The sequence below is a fragment of the Coffea eugenioides genome, chromosome 10, assembly GCF_003713205.1.
Source record: "Coffea eugenioides isolate CCC68of chromosome 10, Ceug_1.0, whole genome shotgun sequence".
In the NCBI taxonomy this organism is placed as follows: Eukaryota; Viridiplantae; Streptophyta; class Magnoliopsida; order Gentianales; family Rubiaceae; genus Coffea; species Coffea eugenioides.
The window spans coordinates 9,470,433-9,496,108 of record NC_040044.1 but is presented as its reverse complement, the minus strand read 5'-3'; the positions used below and the strand labels follow the sequence as shown (position 1 = coordinate 9,496,108).

Below are 25,676 nucleotides of genomic sequence, written 5' to 3'. Positions count from 1 at the left end.
CAGATGTTACATATAGTATGCAATGAGCTGTGTTTGAAAAGTGATAATGACTATTTAATATCCATCCAAAAATGATTTTACCAAAATATTTCATGTTTTTTAAATTTCAGTATACACTTTTGTGATTATTTGGTAAATATCACTCTTTAAAGAGCCTAACACAGCAACTATCCAAAATATCTTTGCATCTTTGAGCCGGGTTTGGAAAGCAATAATAACTATTTAATATCCATCTAAAAATAATTTTACCAAATTATTTCACATTTTTTAAATTTCAATATGCACCTTTATGAGTTTATGATTATTTCGTAAATATCGCTCTCTAGTAAGCCTAGCACAGCAAATGTCAGTCAAAATATAGTCAAAGAATGAGACTTGAAAGACATAATCGCATTTACTTCCACATATAAAAAATCCATTGATTACTATTTCATCCAAAATATCTTTGTATCTTTGCAAATCAGATGTTACATATAGTATGCAGTGAGCCATGTTTGAAAAGCAATAATGACTATTTAATATCCATCCAAAATTGATTTTAACAAAATATTTCACGTTTTTTAAATTTCAATATGCACTTTTATGATTATTTCGTAAATATCACGTTTTAGAGAGCCTAACATAGCAACCGTCAATCAAAATATAGTCAAAGAATGAGAAAATTTCAATGAAGAATAACACTAGTAGGAGCCCTAAATATGCTTTAGATATAATCACATTATCTTCCTCTCAATTCTTTTAGTAGTATTTTAAGTCAATTGTATATTGTAAATAATTAGTGTACCTTCATAATTTATTTGATCATTCAAAAATTTTGTGGGATTTTGCAACATTTGGTAAGGTTGTTATTTGGACTTCAAAGAAACTACCTTTTTAACTTTTCAAGTTTAAGCTAGGATATGAGGAAATCAACACGATCCTAATACACTAATTAAAAAGAAACAAAAGAGAACTAATTTTCTCATGGTTAATTAACACGTCAATTATTATCCTAAACAATTAAAGAAAGTTCTATGCAATATCACGTAGATATTTGGCTAATAAACAATGGTATCTTTAATTGTATGTACAACAATGTTTACAAGAATTTGCTTTATATTACATCTCAAAAAAGTAGATACCTTTCTCAATTCATTCTCAAAACGATCGATGTCTTTAAAGTAATGTCTTTATATTGCATTGTATGTGAACAATGTTTTACAAGTACGTGCTTTGTATTACATCTCAACAAGGTAGATACCTATGGAGCAAAATTCTCTATAACATTTGTACGAATTATTAAACTTTACATATGTTTTCAAATATGAAATTCTATAGAACATGTGCATGAATTATTCAGCTTTATGTATGTTTTTTATTTGCACTTCATTACATACTTTAGATCTTTATTTTGCTCATTTGTGTTGAAAGATGAAAATGTTTATAATGTTAAACATTAGAAGAAAAATCACATGAAACTCTCAACCACTCACCAATTGCCCTTCAATTGATATATGGGTTAATCAAAACCCCCCTCCCCCAAAGGTATAATTAGATTTACAATTTATTTCCTAAGCTTTATTATAACTCACTTAACCCCCTAAGAGATAAAACTACTCCTCTACTCTGTTGATTTTCTTTTCAAATTAGTTTTCATTTTTTAAATTCTTATCTTTTAGCAAATAAAAAAATGTCTCTCTATCCATTAGTTTCCTTTTCTAAAGTTTGTATTTGTCAAAGAATCAAATTTTTATTAAAGTTAATTTTTTTACAAATAAAAATTTCTTCTCTTTTATTTGTCATAATCCATCCTAACAAAAACTTTAGGATGTCCATCCTCTAACTCACAAAAATAAGAAGCCTATATCAATATATTATAATATATTCCATTATACAATATGATATATACATATACATATATAAAATATACAATATATATAATATTATATATATATATGTGTGTGTGTATGTGTATGTGTATACATACATATATACCTGTACATATTCCCTTATACTTAGCAAATAAGTAAATAACTATAAATTGTATTACAATTAATTTCATTTATTTTCAATCTAAGAAATTTAAAAAAAATATTCTATGTGATTATAATCATACAATTAGAAATAATCTACTCATTTTTTGCAATCACATTAACAGGGCAGTCATTTGGGCATCTTTTTGTTCATTTTACTATATTGGATTTTTACTTATTAGATTATTTCCTTTATTATATTTTTAAAAGTAATCATATATTAACATATTTTTTAGTAAATCTATTTATCTTATCACATGAATTAGAATGATTAAATTTGAGCAAAGATTTTAGATTAATTGAGCATAGAAAGATGAAAAATAAAAATAAAAATTTAGCATAATAGAGGGTAGATTTGCCTTTAGGGGGTTAAGTGAGAAAAAATAAAGTTTAGGGGGTAACCTGCTAATTTGAGTATATATATCTTAGGGGAGGTATTGTGATTAACTTTTAAAATATTTACTTTTGTAAAAAGAAAAAAATTAACAATCGCCAATCCTCGCATGAATTAATAAGGATCCAATAAATCCAACATTAATTTCTTCACATGTGTTAACTGGGCAACTACGCCCCTATAGTGACTGGAATGGATATCTCATATTCAAAAAATTAGTAGTTCGTCTGTTAGTGGCCCAAATAACTCAATTTTCTCCCATGAACTATTTGTGTCAACGGATTGGTTCCATCCAAAACTTGAAATAATGGGTGTAAACCTTAAAAAAAAAAAAAAAAAAAGACTCATAAGTAATTGTTAATGGAGTTGAACCTACCAAATTTTGAGGGGTTGGCATCAATTTATGTCAAATTGCTAAACATATAGTTCCTGGAACAACATTTTCCAAACGAAGCAAAGCCAACCCAAATTGATCTTGTAAAAGATCCACTATAGAACGAATACGTTTATTTTTCAAATGATTCATATCGTTAAGTGCGCCCATTCCAAATTTTAATCCAATCAAATGATTGGCGCCTGCCAATATATCTTGTGGTAACAAAAATGGATTGTTATTATGGATATCAAGTAGTATATAAAGTCAAAGGAGTCGCAGTTTGGTGTGTGTGTATATATATGTACATTTTTTTCATTTTCTAGACTCTTAATTTTATCATTATAAAAATTAATTTTTATTCTAATTACCTAATGACATTTTGCCAACAATCATAAACATCCCCTTTTTTTAGGACAAAACTCATAACCACTCTATAGTATTATAACTACAAAATTACTATAACCTTATAATAAAAATTCTTTAATAAATTCATATAAATTGTATTTATGTGAAAAACACAATATATACAAGGAAAATATTGTTTGTACTCCCATTTTATTAATCACACTGCCACTATCATTTTAATCATATAGGTTTTCATTTATTAGACTATATGATAAGATAAATTGTGAGAGTGCAAATGACACAAAATGGAGTGCAAATAACATTTCCCTGTATACGATATTAATTCATTTTTAGTATTTCTAAATTGAAACACACATTGGATGTGGCCTTTACACTAAATATAACAATGCTTTCTTCAAAAGAAAAAGCATTGTTTTTTTTTTTTCTTTGGTTAATGTTTTGTCCAGAATACATAAAACAGCAATAGGAGATTGTATATTGACGCTGCTGTCCATGAAATTGATATCCTAGATCTTGCTAGTTTGATACTCTTAAACCAAAACATTATAATCACCAAACCAAAAAAGAAAGAAAGAAAGCCTACTCTGCATCATGGCACTCGCTTATAAAATCAGATATTTTGACGTTCAATCCTCAAATTGCTGTTCATTTTTATGGCATTCCTCAAGGTACATATGCTTTGCACAATTCTCAGCACTTCAATTACCAAAACCGTTACCCAGGGAAATTAGTTTCACCATGTCTTTGCAAAAGAACGCTAAAAGCAAATGGAATAAAGCACAGTAATCACCAAAACTGAAGAAATCAGACATGCAACAAGTTGAAACAAAAGCAAATGGGACGCAAATAAGTAAGAAACCAAAGAACTCTTTTACTTGGCACTGATGTCTTAGGGAGTCGACTGGCAGTTCTTCTTCTTCATTAGTTTGTTTCTGCCCAGCATTGTTCATAGCTGGGCAGTTACGGTTACAGTTATATGGATGGTTACAGTTACGGTTCTTGAACCTTTGGTTCTAGTCCCATTTCAGTTTTGATTTTGTTCCGATTATGGTTCCGACTTCTTCTAGTTACGATTTCGGTCCCTTTTAGTTATGTTTAAACACTTGTCATTAAATCGATTCTAAGAAAATAGGACAATGAATGTAACAAAAAATAAATAAATAAGAACTTTATTGTATTATCATGTGCAAGGAAAAAGAAAAAACAATACAAATTTTATGAAAAAATATCTCATTGTTTATTAGATTTGATTGGTAATGATGAGATATAGACTTACTAATAGAATGAGACAATGAGTTGTTAGGTTAAGTTTGGAATTGTTAATATTAAGTGTTGACTATTGATATTGAACTATAAACTGGCCAAATATGTAAGGTAACAAATATTTTTTAACGATTTAAATGGGTTTTAAACAATCGTTCAAATTCCAATTCAAAATTTTGGGGGATCTGAATCTGAACCTTTAGTCATGATTATGATTCCAACTCCAATTCCAATTTCGATTCAACAAATTGCCGATACTGTTCCAATTTAAATCTGAGCTGTGGCCACCCCTACTTGATGGTTCTTTTTCTTTTTATGTTCATATTTTAGATCTCGGGTGCCGTACAATTTAATTCGTTGGCATCTAATTTTCTTCAAAAGATTCAGCGAGCCAAAAAGGCCCTAATTCCAGTGTCCCAGAGGCCTTGAATTAGATATCTCCTGAGGGTAAAACATTCTCTTATTATTCTCAATCCAACCATGCACCATGTTCGTCCTTCCTCATGTAGATTCCAAGTTAAATCACCCAACAATTCATGGCCATTCCAATCTCTTGACCAATTATATTACTTCAATTTTATAAGGATTCTAGGAGTAGAAGATTTTGGTTACAGGCCCATAAAACACACCCTTTCAATTCAAAACTCCCACACGGTTGGTTACCAAGCAACTTACAACCATAAATAACAGTTATTTCTTTTTCCTGGAACAATTGAAAACTTCCTGCTGTAAACTGTGCAGGCATATCTTACAATATCTCAATCATCTCCTAGCGTGCAATGCTAATTTCTTCTCAGCATTTTCATTTCATTGCTTTTTGATCCTTCACTCTAGTTCTCCTATCCCCGAAAAATTATTCTTCTTCACTAACAATTTAATTATTTTAATCCAACATTTTCCCAGTGTATTTGCAGTTTTGCACTCATCTTTTGGAAAATGGAACCGCCTCAAGGACTTGGCATCAAAATCTACAATGCTTCGCCGCAGGTTGATCCATCAAAGCAACCTTCTTCATCCCAGGATGTTGCACCACCAGAGATGCCTCCCCCTCCTGGTGGCCGAAAAAGGCGGGCAGTCGCAAATGGGGTGCAGAAAACACTCTCCAAAACATCAATGCTCGTCAATTTTCTTCCCACAGGAACCCTTCTCACTTTTGAAATGGTTCTCCCATCTATTCATGCCGCCAAAGGAGAATGCTCCCATGTCACAACTCTAATGACCCATTCCCTACTAGGCCTTTGCACCCTTTCGTGCTTTTTCTTCCATTTCACTGACAGTTTTCGCGGCCCTGATGGGAAAGTTTATTACGGTTTTGTGACTCCGAAAGGGCTGGCTGTGTTCAAGCATGGACTTGGAGTCGAGGTGCCTAAAGATGAGAGGTATAAAGTTGGTTTGACTGATTTCGTGCATGCCTTCATGTCTGTGCTGGTTTTCGTAGCCATCGCATTTTCAGACCATCGTGTCACAGATTGTCTTTTTCCGAATCATACCAAGGAAATGGATGAAGCGATGCAGAGTTTTCCTTTGATGGTTGGGGTGATTTGCAGTGGTCTCTTCCTTGTCTTCCCCAATACTCGATATGGCATCGGTTGTTCGGCTGCCTGATAAATGGAATCGTTTTGCTTTTGTTTGTTTTGGATTTTTGATGCTGTTGTATCTATTATGTCTTGCAACTAGGTTGTTCTTCTTATAAAACTTCCATTAGTAGTTTGGGTTATGATTGAAGGGAAGAACTAGGAAATAAAAGGGTATCTCGTTTGTATTTTTATTACCCTGGATAGATTAGCACTCTATCGGGATTAATGTGATAGTATATTTGTGAACTTGCGAGATTGATTGAATACTTGATTTCTTCATATTTAAGCGTCTTATATCGGAAATTGTTCATTTTGGCAAATCAATAATGTCAATGTATGCTGAATGACCACTTTTATATTTGTTATTTTTCTATTTACTCGTGTTTATTCTATACGAATGGTTTCTTTTTTCTTTTTTTTTTTGACGTGAGAAGAATATTGCAGTGATTTCGGGGACCAGAAAACAATTACGAAATGTTACACTAGTTACCTGATGGAACCATCTCAGAAAATCTAAAACTAGAAACTTGTTCAGTGTTCACCCTTTTTAAGTTTGGATTCGGGCTTGAACGACTAGACACTTGTTGAGAGCGATTACTGCTCAAGATCAGATCACTTTTACAATCATTAAATAATATGCAGATCAACTTACCAAAACAGATCCTATGAACTGTTCACAGGTAATTTGTGGTGTTTTTCTACCTAATGGTTTGAATGTGACTCTTAACGTCTGTGGAAGTTTACCAACATCCCTCTCTGTCATGATCTATGAACATTGTTCGAGGGTCCAGAGGTTTAGCTCGGAATTTGGACGCATGGAATGGCAGGTCATAAGGAATAGAAGAATTATGACTTTTAGTAAAATAGCATTCCCTCTCAACATATGATATGATACAAAAACTAACCATAGCTGATTGTATTGAAGAGCATTGCATTGCAATAGATCCTACAAATTAAGCTCTAACCAATATACGTATATAACTATAGTAGTTGAACGTCAATGTACAGCCAGAAAAGACATCAATCAGGCAACCTAAATAACAATACTTACCAGAAAAGGGATCAATATCTACCTTTCACCCAGTCATGTGCAAATTGTCCAGGTGTTTTATGCAAATTATAGGATCCTGGAAGAAAAAGGAGGACGAGTATGACGACTAAAACTGTGGGAATTCTCCTTTGCCACTAACTACTACATGAAGCAGAAGAGATATTACATAGCCTGAAATGAAAGTTTTTTTTTTCTGAGCAGCCTGAAATGAAAGTTGTAACTTACTCCATCCATAACATGTGATTTCTCCACGTCTCTTCCGAGGGATCCAGGAAAATAGAAGGCTAAGGTTCGAATTGAATGAATGAATTTTGAAATGCTGGATCAGACTTAAAAGGTTAAGAAGATTCAGTTCAAAATTTCCTTGTGCAGAGAGATGAAATTTTGAAGGGAGGAGGGTTTTGAGGTTGGAGATAGCGAGTGTTCGTCAAGCAGTGAGTGGTGGCAGATGAGGAGAGCGGTGCCGGAGAAGTAGAAGAAGAAGATTGACGACTAGTAATTTCTGCTGCACAACCATTTGTAAAATTGTAACAATAATTTTGGGAGAAACAAAGAGGGAAGTGGGGTGGGAGGATTGTAATAGTAAATTTTTTTGTACAGCCGTTACTGAGCATTATGACATGTTGTCCACATCAACGGTCAACTGTCGACACATCATAAATTGACACATCGCACTCAATTTATGATGTGTCATACACGTCACCCGAAAGAATGACATGTGAAGGCATGTAATTCATATAATTAAAGTTATCTGACATGTCAACCACATCACTTTTGCAATCTGATGTGGCTAACATGTCACTGAATAAATATGATGTGTACGCCATTTCACATGATTGAACGATGCATTAGGATGACATGTCATCCATGTCAGTGTGTTATGATGACATGGCTTCCACATCCGCAGCCTTGATGAGGTGTTAAACACATCACATTAATGATGATGATGTGTGATGATGACTTGTCATCCTTGTCAGAAACTTTTTCTTGTGTGATAGACATGTTATCGAACAGAAATTAACGTGTTAATCGGTAGATGGCGTGTACCTCCACATGTTAGCCACTTCATTTGATCGGCCGATGTGTTGCCACACCATCAACTTGTATATGATGTGTCATATGACTTGTCATCCACGTTACTAAAAAAGTCTGATGTGGCAGCCATGTCATTCAAGCAAAATTACTTGTATAACACGTCATACATCACATGACATGTTGCATGACATGTCATCCACGTAACTAAAGATGTTTAATATGGCAGCCATGTCATCAAAACAAGCTGACTTGTAAAACATGTCATACAATCTGATGACATGTCGCATGACATGCCATCCATGTCATTAAAGTTGTCTGATGCAGCAGCCATGTGACCCACACAAGATGACGTGAGAGGGGTCATACATTTGATGATGTGTCATATGACATGTCATCCATGTCACTAAAATTATTTGATGTGGCGGTCATATCATATGACCACACAATCTGATGTGTAAGACACGTCATATAGTAGGTGATATGTTATATGGTATGTTATCCACATCACTAAAGTTGTTTGATATGGCAGCCATGTCACTCACATAATTTGACGTGTGTGTGTGGCACACGTCAGATGAAATGTCACTACAAGTTGTTGATGACATATCATATGACATGTCATCCTGATCAATTTCCTAAATGATATGACAGTCATATCACCTAATTATAAAATGACGTGTAAGCCACATCATAAAATAGATGACGTATCATATGATATATTATCCACGCCACTCCAAGATTATGATGTGGCTGCCATGTCACTTCAAATAAATAACGATATGGCATATGACATATTTTTCATGTCATCTTTCAAATTGTTGTGCTATATGACACATCGACCATGTCACGAACAAAAATGATTCATTATAAATGATGACATGTCATCCATGTCATCAATTAATGTGAAAAGTAGCTCTGCTAGCAAAGAATGACATATCTTAACATATCATGTGATGAAATGATCGTGTTGTCCAAATCACTTCCACCGATGGCGATGATATCTTCCAATATGACATGTTTTTCAAATCACTTTTAAGAACGACATTTATCCATGTCATTTCAAATGAATTGTAATCCATGTCACAATAAATGATGACATGGCAACCATGTCATCAGCACAAGTGCCACATCACAACAGTGCTTTTTCGTACAGCCTAGTCAGCTCTAAGTTTTTAAATGGCCAAGTCTAACCCGTCTTTCACGCGGATTAAACATCACCACTTTTGCTTTAGTGGATTCCACATCATGCCAAAATATGACCTGACTGCCATGTGGCATTCTGTGTCTAACTAGATAGCCACATATTTTGGAGATTATGACGTGGATACCATTTCAAAGCTGACATTGCCACCACGCATCATAACACGTCAGACAACCGAATTTTAGAAGACGAGCGAATTAGAACGATATTTGCTGCTCCAACATCTTACTGTACCCCTTTCATGTCACTAAGGAGTATAAACAGTATCATGTTATAGAATGCATCTGCTCCATTTCAACCAATAAAAAGGGGAAAACCCGACAATCCGTTGAGGAGTATCCAATTAGAGTATTGCCAGTACATCTCAAAATCCAGCATCATCAAAGCATGATTGAAAAGAAAGAAATAATGATCGAGATATATCTATCTACAAAGACATGTATACCAATTCTACAAAACTATTATAACAGCAGTTGAGCTCAGCAGCTCAACAAAAACAAGTACAAATAGCCATCCCATTAAGAAAGAATCATTTGTCTTAATATTATCTAAATCTAAAATCTATAGCCGGAACCAGATGATGGCGGTGCAGGTGGTAATCGATTAGGAGTTGTGCGGCGGCCGGAACCGGAACTGGAGCTAACATCACCATTTTGAGCAGAGTCACTGTACCGACGACTGTGGCCATTGGATCCATATCTCGAGTCATCATAAGAGTCCGTGGGACCATTGGCAGCAGCATCAAAAGCAGTTCTCCACTCATCACCAGATGAAGGTCCAGAAGTGGTAGGACTACTTTCTGCATCAAAGTAAAGAATGCACCAAATAATTCTCTTTGATCAAACAATAGAAGAAACAAAGGAACTCAAAAGACAACATATTTCAACACACTTCAAATTCTCTTTGATCGAACTACCAGATTTCAACCAGTACTTGAATTAAAGATCTCATAGAAAACTTGCAGCAGCTTGCCAAACAAAAGCTAATAGAAAAAAGAAGACAGGTATGACTGGCATAAAATCTGAAGAGAGAGAACTGGAACCACAATCCATCAGCCAGAAGTACTTGCACCAACTTGGTGGTCAGAACAGCTGATTTTCTTTTTAGTTTCCCAGGCTGAATTACAACTTCAGCGTTTGGAGAAATTCACCAATGACAAACAATTAAGGACAGTGGTGCACACAACATTACCAATTACTCCACATTCAAGAAACCAAAAATATTATGGATAAAACTAATTAAATTTTACAAAGTCCACTGTCCACATCCAGAACATGCTCTAATGGCAAAAATTTTGACCAAAGACGAGAATTACGACGACAGAAAAATCAATTTGGTAATTTAGGAAATCACAAGTTTATGATATCTTTGCTCTATGAGTTTTCTCCGGACTTCCATGTCTTTACTTTTAAGATAAGCATTTGCAATGAACCACGATTTTGCAAGAAGTAGAAGCCAATATGCCAGCCATAATCTCTACAGGGTACAGCTATAGTCAGCTACTCAACATTAAGAAACAAAATGAACTCTGATCATTTTTGAAGACTGTTTTTGCTAAACTTGCTCATTCCCAACTTCTGACCTACCAACGAAGGGGTCAAAATAGTTCATAACTGCTCACAAATATGCAAAAAGAAAGGCTCTCAATAATGAAGAAGCAGATATAAATGGAAAATGGGAATATCATCACCTGCTCCACTGCCATTTGCATAACTTGCAGCAGCAGCAGCTCGATTATCATGAATGCTGAGCTGCCTGGTAAGCTTTGAAAGAAGAGAAGATTGCTTTTGAAAGCGTTCCCTCCTGCGTTTTACATTCTGATCCTCCTGAAGCAGCTCTTCAATCTTTGCTGTACTTTGGGAACTGGAGCCAATCCAATATTTTTAACCATCAAATTAAAAGGAAAAATACAGGAGAGGAAGGAGACAAACTGAATCGACAAGACAGAGAAAGAGATGTTGTCCACAAGGTTCCTTTATTGATGACAATAATAATAACAGTTCTTAGAGAGACAAGCTTTTCCTGCTATATAAAAACACAAAAGAATCTCCCACCACACTCAGAAGATCTTAAATTATGAAAGGAACGCAATGGAATCTAGAAAGAAGTGTGCCAACCTGATAGAACTGTACAACTTCGTAAGCATATCTTCTTTTGCCTTTTCTACTTGGCAAAGAACAACCGCCTGGAGAATCACAGGGCGGTATAAGATTTGAAGGGAAACTACAGAAAGATACGTGCATAGACAAAGATTTCTAAAATGCATACAAAAACTGACTTTTGGGACATTGGCAGCAAGACTGTTTAGAACTGCTTCAACATAACCACGAACTTCTTGAGCCATCCACCGAAGTTCTTCTTCAGGATCTGCAGGTCTCCTCGTCATGGTTTCCTAAATTGCCAGCGAGTTAAGAGTAACAAGCTAAATTACATAACACTATATTCTTGTTTAAGAAAAATGAAGATGAAAAAGTTTCACAACTAAAAAAGAGCATTTGAAACAAAATAAGAGAAAAGTGAGATAGAAGACAAGTACCGGACAACACAAATAAATTTTAACCAAGATAATTCTTTTACATCCACAGCAGATCAAAACAAGAAAACTAGAAAAGAACTATTCATATGAGTTTTCCAAGTTGTAAGTTACAAGACAAACTAATACAATTACTTACAAGAGAACCATCAGAAAGACTTTGGCGGATCGGAGGTCCAGATTCGCCCTTCACTTGACCACCTTTTGAACTAATAACATTTCTCAATTTGTTCAGCCACTCAGTCTTATCTGCCATACTCTCGGCCTTTAAAACAACAGCACTGTGAGCTGCAACATCAATTCAGACTTTTTCTCCATCAATGTGAATCTTAAAAGAAAAGAGGAAGAAAACACTCATGGAACTCAGAAGCAAAAGAAACTCCAGATCAGTTATCAACCTTTTAGAACAGTTTTGTATGGAACCCTGCTCGTTATTTTGAATACAAGACTAGGTCCTTTTGCAGCATCAGGCCCATTAGCCTTCTTATCCTTGGAACTTTTGGGTGGGGGAGGAGCTTCGTCATCATCAACTTCTTCAAGGTTACATTCCTAGATATTCAAATAAAAATACAGGACGATTCATTTCATCATGGACCATGGCGTTTTTAAGTTGTACTCAATAATGAGCTTTCACTAGCATACCATAATTTGGCATGGACATGAAGCTTTCCATTAAAAATTATCACCATTTTCAAAGGGTGGGAAAAGTGGCTACCAAAATGAGATAAAAGCCATTTCAGATGCACTGATTTGTTCAAAAGAAGAGTAACAACAAAAGGATTTCACATGAATTCTTGACAGCATAAAAGCATTATTCATCCCCCATTGTGAATTCATAGACTGCAAAATTATCTTTTTCAATTCCTACAAACAGAACCAGAAATACAAATTTTCTTCAACACCTTCAAACCCCATATAATCACGTTAACATCTTTTCTGAAATGAAAAATAGGGGGTTTTCTGAGCATTAGGACAACAGAGAGCAAAACGTAGTTTTGGTACAATTAAAATGACACGTACTTGCCTACAAGAACGGAAACTCGTAAAAGGTCATAAAAAACAATATTGACAGAAAGTCAACAAATGTAATCGGGAGAAAGTTGGGGACAGATTGAACATTCTTTGAAGAAAAAACTGAAAAAAGGGGATGAACATTCTTTGAAGAAACCGAAAAAATGGGATGTATAACTTCAGATTATCTTGTGCAATAATCAAAAGCTTATTACTCCTTTCCCATAATATGAATCTGTCCAAGAGATGGTTGGGACAACCACCAATTACTGAACAGTTACCATGGAAACTTCAAAAAGACCTCCACATATCAATAAAGAACCACAGAAAAAAAAGTACACAAGTTCAAAGAGCAAAACAAAATACATGCAGGAAAATGAGTCAAGACAAGCTCCCACCAAACAAGCAATATATTGATATCACAGTCATATCTCAAACAATAATCCACAATTTATACCTCTAAAGTAATCACACCACGAAAATGCCGCTCTTCTTGTTTTTTGGTATATCCAAGCTGAAGAAAAAAAATTAACATTAGAAAATGATTATAACACTATTATACTCGCCAGCACAGAATGATAATACAAAACAATCTATGCACGAATACAAGTGAAAGAGACTTTCATTCAGTCCACAACATCAAACAACGATATTTTTAAGAAAAACATAAAGTAAAGGAGCATGTCACCCTCAATAGCTAATCCCAGAGTTAATAAGCAAAGGTGCCTCAATAGTTAAATTCAGTGTAATAACTAAAAGCAGACTTAGGCCCTGTTTGGAGTTGCAGTGCTTTTGGTAAAAAAAAAACACTTTTGGATACTAAAAGCATTTTTGAGGTGTTTGGTGAACATCACATTATGAAATTAGAAGTGGAGCTTTTGGTGTTAAAAGCACTTTCAGCAAAAGCTAAAATTTGGTGCTTTTAGAATTGCTTTTGTGTTTTAAAAAATAAAATATTAAATTTAATCATTTTATCCGATATTATGAACTAATTAAAGAGATAAATACATTTAAATTGCACATTATCCAGTACAATAAGTCCTTATTGAACTATATAGCCAAACAATATACTTAAAAATACTTGAACACTTAATAAGTGCTTTTGTTAAAAGCTCTATTAGGTGAAGTACTTTTCAATAAGCTACCACAACCTCAAACAGGACCTTAAATTGATAAATTCCAAAGCATGCCCCGCCATTGTGCAGCCAGCGGGTGCATGGGGTAAAAAAAAAAAGCTGGGAAAGCCAGTGATATCATTAGTATCAGATGAGAAAATTTCTGTTCTTAAAATGAAGAATGCATCTACAAAACTAGTCAGGGCCCATCCATGCCTGCTTAAAATAATCTGATCAATTGGAAGCAAAAAAAAACTCTATATGAGAGAGTTTTATATTGTTCTTTGTTTCTAGTTTTAAATTTTTGGGGAAAAAATTCCCCGAGACACTTCAAAAAAAGCCATTTTTCTCATTGACATTTCAATTCAACCTCTTAGCTTTACTTTTGAGTTGAGAAAAACTGATTCTGAACAGCGGCTTTTTAGCTATTACTGGAAATGGCTTTTAGCTTTTTTCAAAATGTTCAATGAACATGTTTTCAATTTTTTTCAACAAATTTTCAATGACCAGTTTTTCATAATCAGCTTTAAAATGGGAAAAAACCAAGGGCAAGTCATGACACTACTAGAACGTGACAAGTTGCGAGTCAAGTGCCAAACTTGAAAAACAATGTTAGTAAAAACAATAAGCAAAAATGTGCGAAATGGTCAGAACCAACTTAATTAAAAACAAAAGTAATAAAAGAATTAATCAACAAGCAGAGAGACAGTTATTATGTATCAAAAGGGGGAAGGTCAAAAATAAATAAACAAATTAAATACATGGATTTTGCAATGTGTATGACCAGATCATAACAATTGTACTATGAAAGTGATTTCACCATTATGATTAAAAAGATGACATAATTAACAAATAAAAACTACTGACCTTTCCAGTTTTTTCATTTAAAACAAACCATCGCCTGCTCCATCCATTTGTTTTAGCACTTCTCTTCAACAAGAACCCTGTCACACGTGCTCTATGAGGGAAGGAAAAGACAAGAAAGACAAACCACCCCAAAAAAAAAAGGTAACCAAACAGAATAATCAAGCACTTAATAAGACATGGAAAAAGTTGATCTGATTGCCTTCTAATAACCGTTTCCACAGTTTTACAGCACAAAATAGCTACACATCCCTTCTACTTCATTAGATTAATGCCTAAATAAATTTTTTTTGCCTTAAAAAAAACTTCATTAGATTAACAAAGCAAAACTGTGTAAAGAATTGCAGCACTTGAAAATGTTCAAGCAAGAAGTAAAACATTTTCTTCCAATTTGTCTACTAATGCATCCAAATAACAGGCAAGGGCAAAAGGCAGATATGCTGTCCATCTAAATCATCCAACAAGGAAACAGAAATGCAGTTACAAAATCTAAGATCTGGCAGTATGTATGCAATAAGTTAATCCACTTATTCTTGCATAACATTTCCCTTGGTCTCATCTTTTTGTCTGTTTAACAATACAGTCTCACCTTTTACGGGAGTCTTGCATATGCAACAAGTCTATTAAAGAGGAACCATTTCTATTATCAATTACAGCTCTTCTCTGAGAAAGGGAACATAAAACATGTGCAGGTACATCCTCTTAACAAAGGCACTGCCCTTGCAACGTTTCAATTACCTACCCACAGACAAGAACCCCTGAAAGTTTCTAGTAAAGCACCAGGCTCCACAGGGCTCATTGCAATTCATTCACCATCAGAAAATTGAGAAAAATGCAACAAGAACTATCTTTCAGACCCTTTGTTTGAAAGAAGGATTAGGTATTGAAGATAAAAATAGACAAGTCTCTACACATTTTGAGAACACAACTAAACAAGACATGTAACATGAACTGATTACAGAAGTCACAAACTAGCAAGGTATACTTAGAAACGTAAGAAACAACAAAGAGAACATTGTATCATAACAAAACCTGCTGTTATCTCTCCCTCAGCCCCAGCAGTCTTCAACGCTGGTCCTTCTTGGGCATCTTTGTCTTGCTGACCAGATTTATCCTTCATTGACTTTAAGCTCCCCCCAGCTTGTTGCCCTCCAGTTTGGGGACTAGTTGCCTAAGTTGAAATTTTGGCACATTCAAAAAAGCAGCATACATGGGGAAAAGAGCAAGAGAAAAGGATACAATATTTTTTTACATGACGCCGTTGAAAGTATAAGACATATCAGACTAATGTTCAGCAAATCTTCTACAATACCCTATTCAATATTGATTGCTCTGCATCCGCTGCTTTTTTAGAAGATCGACCTTTCAGCTCTTCTTCACGTCGTTGTCTATCCATTCTGACCCAAAAAAAATGCAGTTATTCCAAGAAAATATATATATATATATCTGAATGGGATTAGAAAAAAATCACTTTCACGTGATATATGCTCATAAGCATGGTTACATTATACACATTTATTTTCTTTCAGCCATATACAGGTACTTTTCATAACAATAAGACAACTCACATATGCCAAAAAATGTATACCATAAACTCCCAAGAGGAATTTCCTGTAAGCAACTTTACAACACATGATAGAAGCTGTCCAAGAAGGTAAACCAGGTATCTTTACAAACCACAAACCAAACAACCGTAGAGAGTTTTCAGAGAGGTGCACGAGTCACTAAAATTCTGCTGTACTATCCTCCAAGAAAATTTCATATACCAGAGGATGCAAATTCCAACCAATTGCATATCACCCTGCCAACTCTATAAATCCTGCTCTACAATTCCAGATTTCGAATTTCAAAGACCCTGCTCTGCCAATCTACACACTGAATTTCAACATAAACATTGCTATGCTAGCTGCACTGTTGTTATAAAACTGTATGGTAGAAGAAGCATGCTGCAGCACAAGTTTTGGCTGAAATGCTTACTGAACTTAGGAGTTTTTAATGTACAAATTATGCATGATATTCAAAAATAGTAGAATGGTATCCTAGTAAAGAAACAGATAAAATGGTTTCAATTCCTCTAAACCAGTTACATATTCTCTTTTCTGCAGATGACTTTCACATGTACACCACAAATTAGATGGCTAGATCGCAACATGTTACAAAAGATTTTTAGAAAATGTGGACCAAAAAAATATAAAGAGAAACTCTATAACAAAAGCTAAAGGAAACAAATTAAACTCAGAGCAATTTCAAATTATTCCACCAAGAAATTTGTGAGAAATAAAAAGTTTACAATAACAAGCTAGGTGTCAGTTTTGTTTCCATGTTCTTTGAATGAAAAGGGCCAAAACAAAAAAGACAACCACAGAAAATCACTGGTTGACCTTACCGCCTCTGCACCAAACGAATAAAATGTTGAGGGGGAACAAATGCTCGCTCCATGTCAACAAGAGCAACAACCATCTTCTTAGCCTCATTCTTGAACCCATCCAAAGCATCAGTGGCAATCGCTACAACCTATATAGCTCATGCAAAAAGAATTTATAATTCTTTTTATTTTCCCTTTACCTACCAGTAATAATATAAAGTGCTAGTATAAAGTTGTCACCACCTCTCGCTTAAAAGGAGGATATCTTCCAAGACCTGGAGTCGCATTGACGGAAGATGATACAATGTCGACAAGTACACGGTGCACCTATTAAGAATTTTTTTTATTGAACTAGCTTAGAAACTTAAATAAAAATATAAGGGTGAATATAAAATTGCGGATTTTCTTATCTCTAGAGCAACACATGTTCCCATATATTAAGGGACCTTGAAAACAATTAAACAAAAAAAAAAGATGTGGACTACTATCACCGAAGATCAGCATCAGCAGTATGTCTTACAATAATCAGTTTAACTTTGCAACAGAGATCTAGCTACTGAGAAACATTGTATTCTGCAGGAACAAATTCCCAAATACCAAAAACCAACTAAACTCAAAGCCACTCATTTAAGCTATAAAACAAACAGACAAACTAAAAATGAAAGAAACTGTGCACAAAAGTCCCACCATGTCCTCAGACCTCAACTAAATCTTGCTCATAAAATCTATTCACTGAAATATAGAGAGAGGAAAAAATCATTCATCTCCCACAACACAATTACAGGAGTACACCAGAGTACACCAGTTCTTTTGATATCAAATTGAAGTTGTCCCAGTTCAAGAGTTATCCTTTCAGAGGACAATAAAGAAGGAAGACCCCTGTTAGTAAAAGCACGAATAATCTTTAAGAGATTTTCATTTTTATACAATAAATGAGGCTAATGAAAAATTAAAAGCTTATAAAAGGTTAATTGTAACAAAACTCAGGAGGCAGCTGTAGTTTACCCAAAACCAAAATTGATCAAACTTGACATCAAAATTTTGTAGTTTAACTCAATCTATGATTTGAAAAAAGACAAAAGTAGGGGAAGAATTTGAGCAATAAATAGTCATTGCAAAATAGGCAATTTACAGAAATTTTTTGGAGAAAGACAAGCTAGCTACAAAGTAAGATGAAAAGTACAAGCAGCGGAAAAATTAATTCAATGTTACCTCATCGACACAAAGTCGGGAAGGTTCTTTTGCCATCTCTAAAACAATCTTTATTAAAGATCTCAACCCTTTCTCTGGAGAAATAAGGTAAGGTTGATAACCATCTGCCTCCAGAACAATCTGGCAAGGACTTGAAGAAGTCAACAAAGATAGGAAGTATGGGAGCACTGTGATGATCTAAATGTAAAATTACAATGCAAAAACAGGACATTCATTTGAAGGAACAGAAATGAGAGCACTTACCCTCTTAACATTATTTATGTCAAAATGTCGATCTAAAGGGAGTTGTTTTATCCTGTTTGGAAAGTTGCCCTCAAAACTAGCAACAACTTTCCAACCATCACCCTGCAAGAAAGTCACAGTTTTAGCAACTTTACTTGTAAAACTTATGAATTATTTGCTTTTTACAATTATCCAGTACCACAGCATGAAGACATACAAAATAATTGGCATATTACTTGATGGATTGCTTCGTTAAAAACAAGTAAATTCTATGGAGCATATTCACCATTTGTCATTTTCAAGTTGGCTCATGCACAGATAAATAATGCTTAATGACCATTAAAATCATAGCCTTGGACCAAGACTTTAAGAAGTCATATATTACATCTTTCTCGAAAATCTTGTCTAATAACCATTCCCTAGTTCCTAATCTCCCCCAAATTCAAAAAGAAAATTTCACCACAGCAAGATCTTACAGTTCTTCGCTCCTCTATGTACTTAGTGTTCACACTTAAACCAGTGAATAATAAAACATCTCATATCCCTATCTCCAAGAAGAAAGAATAGAAAAGCTAAACTAAAACACACCCCACAAGCTACAGGATCTGATGTAAAAATAATTCTCAACCATCCTTACCATCAATATGTTGCATAATTTATGTTAATCACATCAGAAAGGTACCATTGTCCTAAAATTATAACAGCCTTAATTTAAGCTATAAAGACAGGTGTCCTAAAGTTCGCTCAAGCAGCTTCACATTCTTATCTAGACATCACTTCAGTAGGTATTCTAACAGACTCATAAACATGAAGACCTCTTGCCAGCATATTACATAGCATTTTGTTTGCAATTGAACGGTCCTAGAATTTGTCTCAAGTTGTTGGCAGAAACTAGATCCTCTTTTATGATGTCTTTGCATGAGCCGTGATTCTTCCCAGATCTGATCTGTACACTGGGCAGGGTAATTTTAAAGCAGAAAACTACAAAAAACTAAGGTTAAGATCATCAACAGAGGTGGTGTTCTCGGCATCCAAGTGCAGTTACATCATAGCACAAAAAAGAAGATAGACATGCAAGAATTTGGTTCTCAAAAGCTTTCAGCATGGACCCAGGTTCAAATCTTTAATCGCTGAGAAATGAAAGGCTGTTCAATAAATAAGCTTATAATCTAGCCAGTATTATTAAATTAAATTTCTCCAAGATGGGTGAAAAATTTATACCACTTACATTCCAGAAAAATACAAAGCATAAAAATGCACCCTAAAGGGAAAAAAAAATCAGAATAAATGCAATTGTTTATGTTCGTGCTTGTGTATACCCAAAATTCTGCCATGCACTCACCTCTCCACTTGTAATATGCTGGAGAAACTTGTCCTCAAATTCACGGCAAAGCTCCAAAGCCAAGGCCCTGGTACCTTCAGCACTATCAACCATCTGTTCCCCAAGCCTTACCAATTCATCCTGTACAACTTGAGACTTTCCTTGAAGGCTGCATGAGTGGTAGAAGATATAAAGTACTTAAGCACATTGCTAAAAGAGAATATTAATGCAGTGTACATCTGAACTCATAAAAAACACAATCTTGTTAAAAGAGAGAGAGTTCTGTAGTGTGCATCTGAACTCATAAAAATGCCACAGGAATACTAATGCAGCCTCAAAATCCATTTATATAATATGTTATGATTTTTCTCCAAAGGCCAAATTTAGAAGAAGGCAAATAAGAAAGGAGTACATACATAAAAGAATATTGAAAACCCATGCCATAAAAGAAATCTATCATTCGTCTAACTTAGATGGTAGACAGAAAAATCTTCCAGAAACCACAGAGTGGCTGTCAAGAACCTTTAGCAACCAGAAAGAGAAGGCATACCCTTGGAGGAGATTAGGAAGCCTGACTCTCATCCGACTGCGAATCTGGTGAGCTAAAGTCTCTACCAAAGCTAATCTACCAAGCTTGCTTTGAGGGGCTCCAGTCAATAAAGATTTAAGGCTCTCACTCTCAGCACGCCAGGCAGTTTCCAATGAGTTGTCAACTCCAGCACTCCCTGACTGAGCAGAGGCAATAGACACAGATTGACCAATTAATGCAACCCAGGGGATATCAGCTGTAGTCCGTGGTCCTTGACCCAACAAAAGAGCCTGAACAGCAGCAAGGATTTTTGGATCTGAAGCTGCTTGATCTATTTTACTAATGACACCAACAGTTCTTGTACCTATTCGTCAAGCAAACGTTACTACTACTTCAGAAAGAGACAACAAAAACATTGAAGAAATGGAAATAATCAAAACCATTTTTGCAAAAAGGCTAGCAGGTTCAGTAATAAACACACATTCTCCATCAAATTCTTTCGCAAGTCTGACAGCTTTAGTTGAGGCAACTTCCGGTGCCTGTGCTGCAGGTATTACCACAAGCAAGATGGCATCATTACGTTCAGCATATTCACCCTGCAAGAAAGAACCAAAAAATTAAGTTTCTCATAGGTAGGCAATTTAAAATGTAACTTAAGGTTGTGAAAAGATATCTGATAGAATTGTACTCTAGTGACTCGGGAAAGCCATGTGTCAAAGTCAAATGAATCAGTTGGAGATACTCACCAATGAGTCATCAAGGTTCCCCTTATCCACTCCAGGCAAATCAATCAATTTCAATGAAGGAGCTGCATGCCAGAAGCAAAAAAGAGAAGTGAATCTTACACCATGCATTGCCCAAAAAAAAAAGTTGTGGCACCTTCTGAATGAATGTTGCAAATTGCAAAGGCAAGAGAAACACATTACAGGCAGAAATTCTGCTTGTATTTGTTAAGTTCAACTCCAACATGCGAGAGAGAATAAGTGAGAGAGAAAGAGAGAGAGCAATATTGGATTAGCTATATGTTAAAGAAGTAAGAGGCCTTATGCAAATGGATTTTGACATTCACCCAACCTGTGCTTGTTCGAAGCTTCAAATATATCTCATCACGACTTTTACTTGAAATTTTGCTCAGTCTGTCTTGTAAAGAATGACGAAGAGCACCTAGAATGGGCCAAAAAGTAATCAATTAAAATTGGGGCAATGAAATAAGACAACCACATATAGACACTCAGTTTTTTTTCCCTCAGATAAATTTGAAGGGAGAGAAATTTGCATCATAAATCTTTGGAAAAAGCCTCACTTGCAGAAACTGGTTGAGATTTGCTGTCAATCTGCAAAATTATCGATTTGCTGTTCAAAGAACCATCCCGTTTCAAATCAATGCATATAGGAGCACGAGTAGCACCACCTTCACCAGTCGGCTATAACCAATAGTCAATAGAAAAACCAGAATTAGTTACAGAAAAAAGATATATTTGGATAATTCAAAGCTGGAAAGGCACAGAATCTACTCCAAATAACAACTTACCAAAGCCGGATGTCCAATTAAACTGTTTAACACAGCCGATTTACCTGAACCCTGAATTAATGCATACATAATTAGTAACCATAAATCATTGACCTAACCAAGAGAGAATAACATAAGTAAACACACATTAGATGAATGCACCTTGCTTTATATTAAAAAAGTGCATCAGAAAGGCTTGCTTCTGTCAGCAGCATTAACAAATATAGCCAACCAGTTCCATTTCACGCAGGCAAGTATTATAGACTCCTATATTCTTTCAACCCCCCCCCCCAAAGGTCAAATCACTCATCAACACAAGCTGCAAACCTAATTTGCAATTCTATCATCTGCATAATACCCCACATATAAGTTTCTTTCCTTTTAGTTACCATTTGTATAAGTTATTTAGTTTGTTTGATAGGATATTAGCTAGCTCAACAACTAGCATACTAGATTTTGAGAAGACAATTGGTCCTCAGGGAACAGGAGCGACGAACTTGGTTTGCATAATTCCAAATAATCCATACCTCAATGACACGACTTACCATTACATATTACATCCAGCAAAATAGTTGTAAGAAACTGCAGGCTTAGTTTCTTCCTAGAGGGCTAAAGCTTATTGTGTAAGACAATACAAAATTAACAAATTGCCTAAGGACCGCAAACAACTTGAGAGCATCAAAATGTACCAGCTGTTCCCTATTGCAGACAATGTAGTTAGAAATACAGAAAATGAAATTAAGATGCCCAGTTGCTGCCCCACACATTCATTAATAGCTGTAGCATTTTAGAATTCTTAACACATATAATGATGATTATTCACAAACTCCTTAGTTAAAGATTAAATTCAGACTAAATTGTACACTTCATTAAAGCATTCAAGGAAAAGTCACTACTATCAAGCATTTATCAATTATCCCAAGTGCTTGTCCTGATGCATGCATCTAAAGCTTAAAGAGATTCTACATTGACTTGCTAAACGAAGAATGGGTTCCAAGATTTCCTACACAAGCAAATATGCAATCAGATCCAATCATCACTTCTCCTCAGCTTTATTTGGTCAGAAGTACTCACCATCAAGCGCTTGTGAATTATATCAAGCGCTTGTCCTGATGCATATATCTAAAGCTTAAATAGATTCTACATTGAATTGCTAAACAAACTATGGGTTCCATGATTTCCTACACAAGCAAATATGCAACCAGATCCAATCATCACTTCTCCACAGCTTTATTTTGATCAGAAGCACTAAGCATATAAGTGGCATCTACAAGAAAAGTGCTCATTCTAGTTCCTCCACCTTACCTTTCAACTTAAAAACTCATTCGCAAATGATTACAGAATTGCAAGGAAAACAAAACTACAGGAGGACAGTTACTTCAGCACATTCACATCCCTTCTTGGAAAAGGCTATATACAAAAGTAAACCTCCCTACAGGGTCATTAGTCCACTTTCTCTTCATATTTATTTTTGGCTATTTAAGGTATCATATTTATATCACAAATGTACTTGTCCACATGATTTTCATTCTACACATGATGTGCCTACATGTACCTTAAGCGAAACATTTAACTTCCATCAGCAACCGAAACAAATGAATGTAACAACACACTGGGTATGACAAGCACATGTTCAATTGCTATCTTATCCATCATGCTTCCCTTTAGCTAAGCTTATCATCTCAAGTTCAATCGGAAAAAATATGTGTATAAACATAAATAGTCATGCTTCTCCAACTACAGAACTGAGGCGCTTAAAGATAAACATAAAGACATAGTAACAATGCCAACAAAGTATCAGCTTCCAATTAAGTAGGAAACTCTATCTTGAATTATAATAGGCCAAATTTATTCTTTTTAAGCACAATCTTACGCAATGTTCATGATACGCTATCTCTTTGAGACTCGATCTGCTATTTTATCAATACAGTACCCACAAGAACGTAGCTTCTAAAACAGAAGAATCGCAGTCAATAATCCCCAAAACAAGGGCAAAAAAAAGAGAATCCCACAATTAACACATCAAACAAAATCATGGAATTCCAAAAAATTAAACCACAATTTCAGATCCAAAGATTAGCTATAATCCAGAGATCTATCCGACTAAAAACCACACACACACAAATAAGTACAAAAAATCTAAACATCAAAACCATCAACGTACGGTGTTGCCGAGAGCAACGACATTGAGAAAAGTGGACGGCCGTTTAGACGACGACGACGTGGCTTCATCAACATCCTCATCGGCTAACAAGGCCGACGCTTGCTTTATCGAGTCTGACAGCTGAGACAACTCCTCGATCGCGTCCATTGTATCCAAATTTCTTTAACAATTTCCTCTCCCTCCAATAAATCAACAAATCTTCAGTCTTCGATTGGAGCAACTCCAACCAGATCCGATCAAATACACTTATCCAAAACAATCGGGATAGAAACCCTAGATCGAGTGCATCACTTGGTGAGAGAGAAACAAGTAAGGGTTTCCGGCGAGAGACCGGAGAAGCGAAGAAGCAGAAGAAGAAACACGGAAATGTTTTGAACTTTTGAAAACAAAAAAAAAATAAAAATAAAAAGGCTTTAGGGAGAGAGAGAGGAGCGACCCGGCGATGATGAAAAATAATATGAACGAACGGAAGTTTATTTATTTTAAAGCGGAAAATTTTTTTATTTTTTTTATTTCTAATTGGAATCGACCCTCTTTCTTTCTTTTTTCTTTTAGCATGTGATTTGATGTAAATTGAATTAAATGTGGGGTGATAATACGTATACCAAGTAAATATGGGAATTCAAGTGTAAAATGTTTGGGATGTGGGGACCTTTGGTTTCTTAATTAAGTTGTTTTTGAGATTTGAAAATTTCAATTGAAGGCTAGTGGGGGGAGGCGCGTTCAAATGTTTGTGAGGTAGGACCTCAATTTTGGAGATGCACTATCCTCTGTCTTCCCACCTGATTAGAAGCAAGTCAAGTACATGAACCAACTTCTAGTCTAGTTCCTGCTGTCTAGGTACTTAGGATATGGCTGGATACTTGTAGGTAGAGGTAGAGATGTTGGATGCATGGGATTGGGGTGGAAATTAGAGGGATTGGTAAAAATTAAAATGGCGAAATAGCATAATTAGTACTTAATTTTTTTGGATGTAACGTAATTAAGTCCTTTTAGCTATGTATAATTAACACGCTTCCCTTACTTTTGCTTGAGGCAATTACTCCTTAAACTTTCACTAGTGATAAGCACACCTAATTTTTGTGCAACTAATTACAAAAATACTTGTGGAATTTTCTTTTTTGATAATTTTGTTGAATTATTTTAAAGAAATTTGATTTTACTTAAAATTGTATACGCCTGTTGTTGTATGGTATTACTTAAAATCATGATTTGTAGTTTCTAACAAAATCTAAAATTCCTCAAATAACTTTGAAAATAGAAATGAGAAAAAACCATGGATGTATATGCCCAATCATTGAAAAATATGTATCTTTATGTAATTAAAATCCTTTAGGAAAAATAGTTTATTGGACTCAGTGAGCAATAACCAAATGTAATAGTGGTAAATTAGAGTGTTTTAAAGCAGTTTCAATAGGTTATAGTAGTATTATACATGGGCAATGGCATGGAGGTTAATCACAAGAGCAAAAATGATATTGGCATGGGAGTTAATTAGAAGAACAAAAGTTACATTAAATTAAATAAAGTGACACCAAAATATTTATGCAACAAA

At 34.9% G+C, this 25,676-nt stretch overlaps 2 protein-coding genes across 2 annotated transcripts; one reads left to right on the top strand and one right to left on the bottom strand.

Annotated features, from left to right (window-relative positions):
- Positions 1-5,347: 5,347 nt before the first annotated feature.
- Positions 5,348-6,016, top strand: LOC113748757 (protein DMP9-like). Its single transcript, XM_027292304.1, has one exon. The coding sequence runs from the start codon at positions 5,348-5,350 to the stop codon at positions 6,014-6,016; it is 669 nt and encodes a 222-aa protein (XP_027148105.1).
- A 3,528-nt stretch (positions 6,017-9,544) lies between these two features.
- LOC113748859 (dynamin-2A-like) lies at positions 9,545-24,567 on the bottom strand. The gene is made up of 22 exons (XM_027292440.1): positions 24,122-24,567; positions 21,979-22,029; positions 21,751-21,871; positions 21,522-21,611; positions 21,194-21,255; positions 20,929-21,043; positions 20,469-20,811; positions 19,940-20,087; positions 18,619-18,720; positions 18,376-18,495; positions 17,407-17,490; positions 17,185-17,312; positions 16,111-16,195; positions 15,831-15,969; positions 14,802-14,878; positions 13,277-13,333; positions 12,207-12,357; positions 11,948-12,096; positions 11,554-11,667; positions 11,393-11,460; positions 10,966-11,138; positions 9,545-10,074 (listed from the first exon to the last, which is right to left on the bottom strand). The coding sequence occupies exons 1-22, from the start codon at positions 24,266-24,268 to the stop codon at positions 9,830-9,832; spliced, it is 2,769 nt and encodes a 922-aa protein (XP_027148241.1). The 5' UTR covers positions 24,269-24,567; the 3' UTR covers positions 9,545-9,829.
- Positions 24,568-25,676: the final 1,109 nt, after the last annotated feature.

What these genes read in the sequence shown, in the direction of transcription:
- LOC113748859 (XM_027292440.1), bottom strand. Translation starts at nt 24,268, where the DNA reads ATGGACGCGATCGAGGAGTTGTCTCAGCTGTCAGACTCGATAAAGCAA. An exon ending in ATCTCAACCAGTTTCTGCAA is followed by an intron (nt 21,612 to 21,750) that starts GTGAGGCTTTTT and finishes GGCCCATTCTAG; the next exon opens with GTGCTCTTCGTCATTCTTTA. An exon ending in TTGCTGCCAATGTCCCAAAA is followed by an intron (nt 11,461 to 11,553) that starts GTCAGTTTTTGT and finishes GTGATTCTCCAG; the next exon opens with GCGGTTGTTCTTTGCCAAGT.
- LOC113748757 (XM_027292304.1), top strand. Translation starts at nt 5,348, where the DNA reads ATGGAACCGCCTCAAGGACTTGGCATCAAAATCTACAATGCTTCGCCG.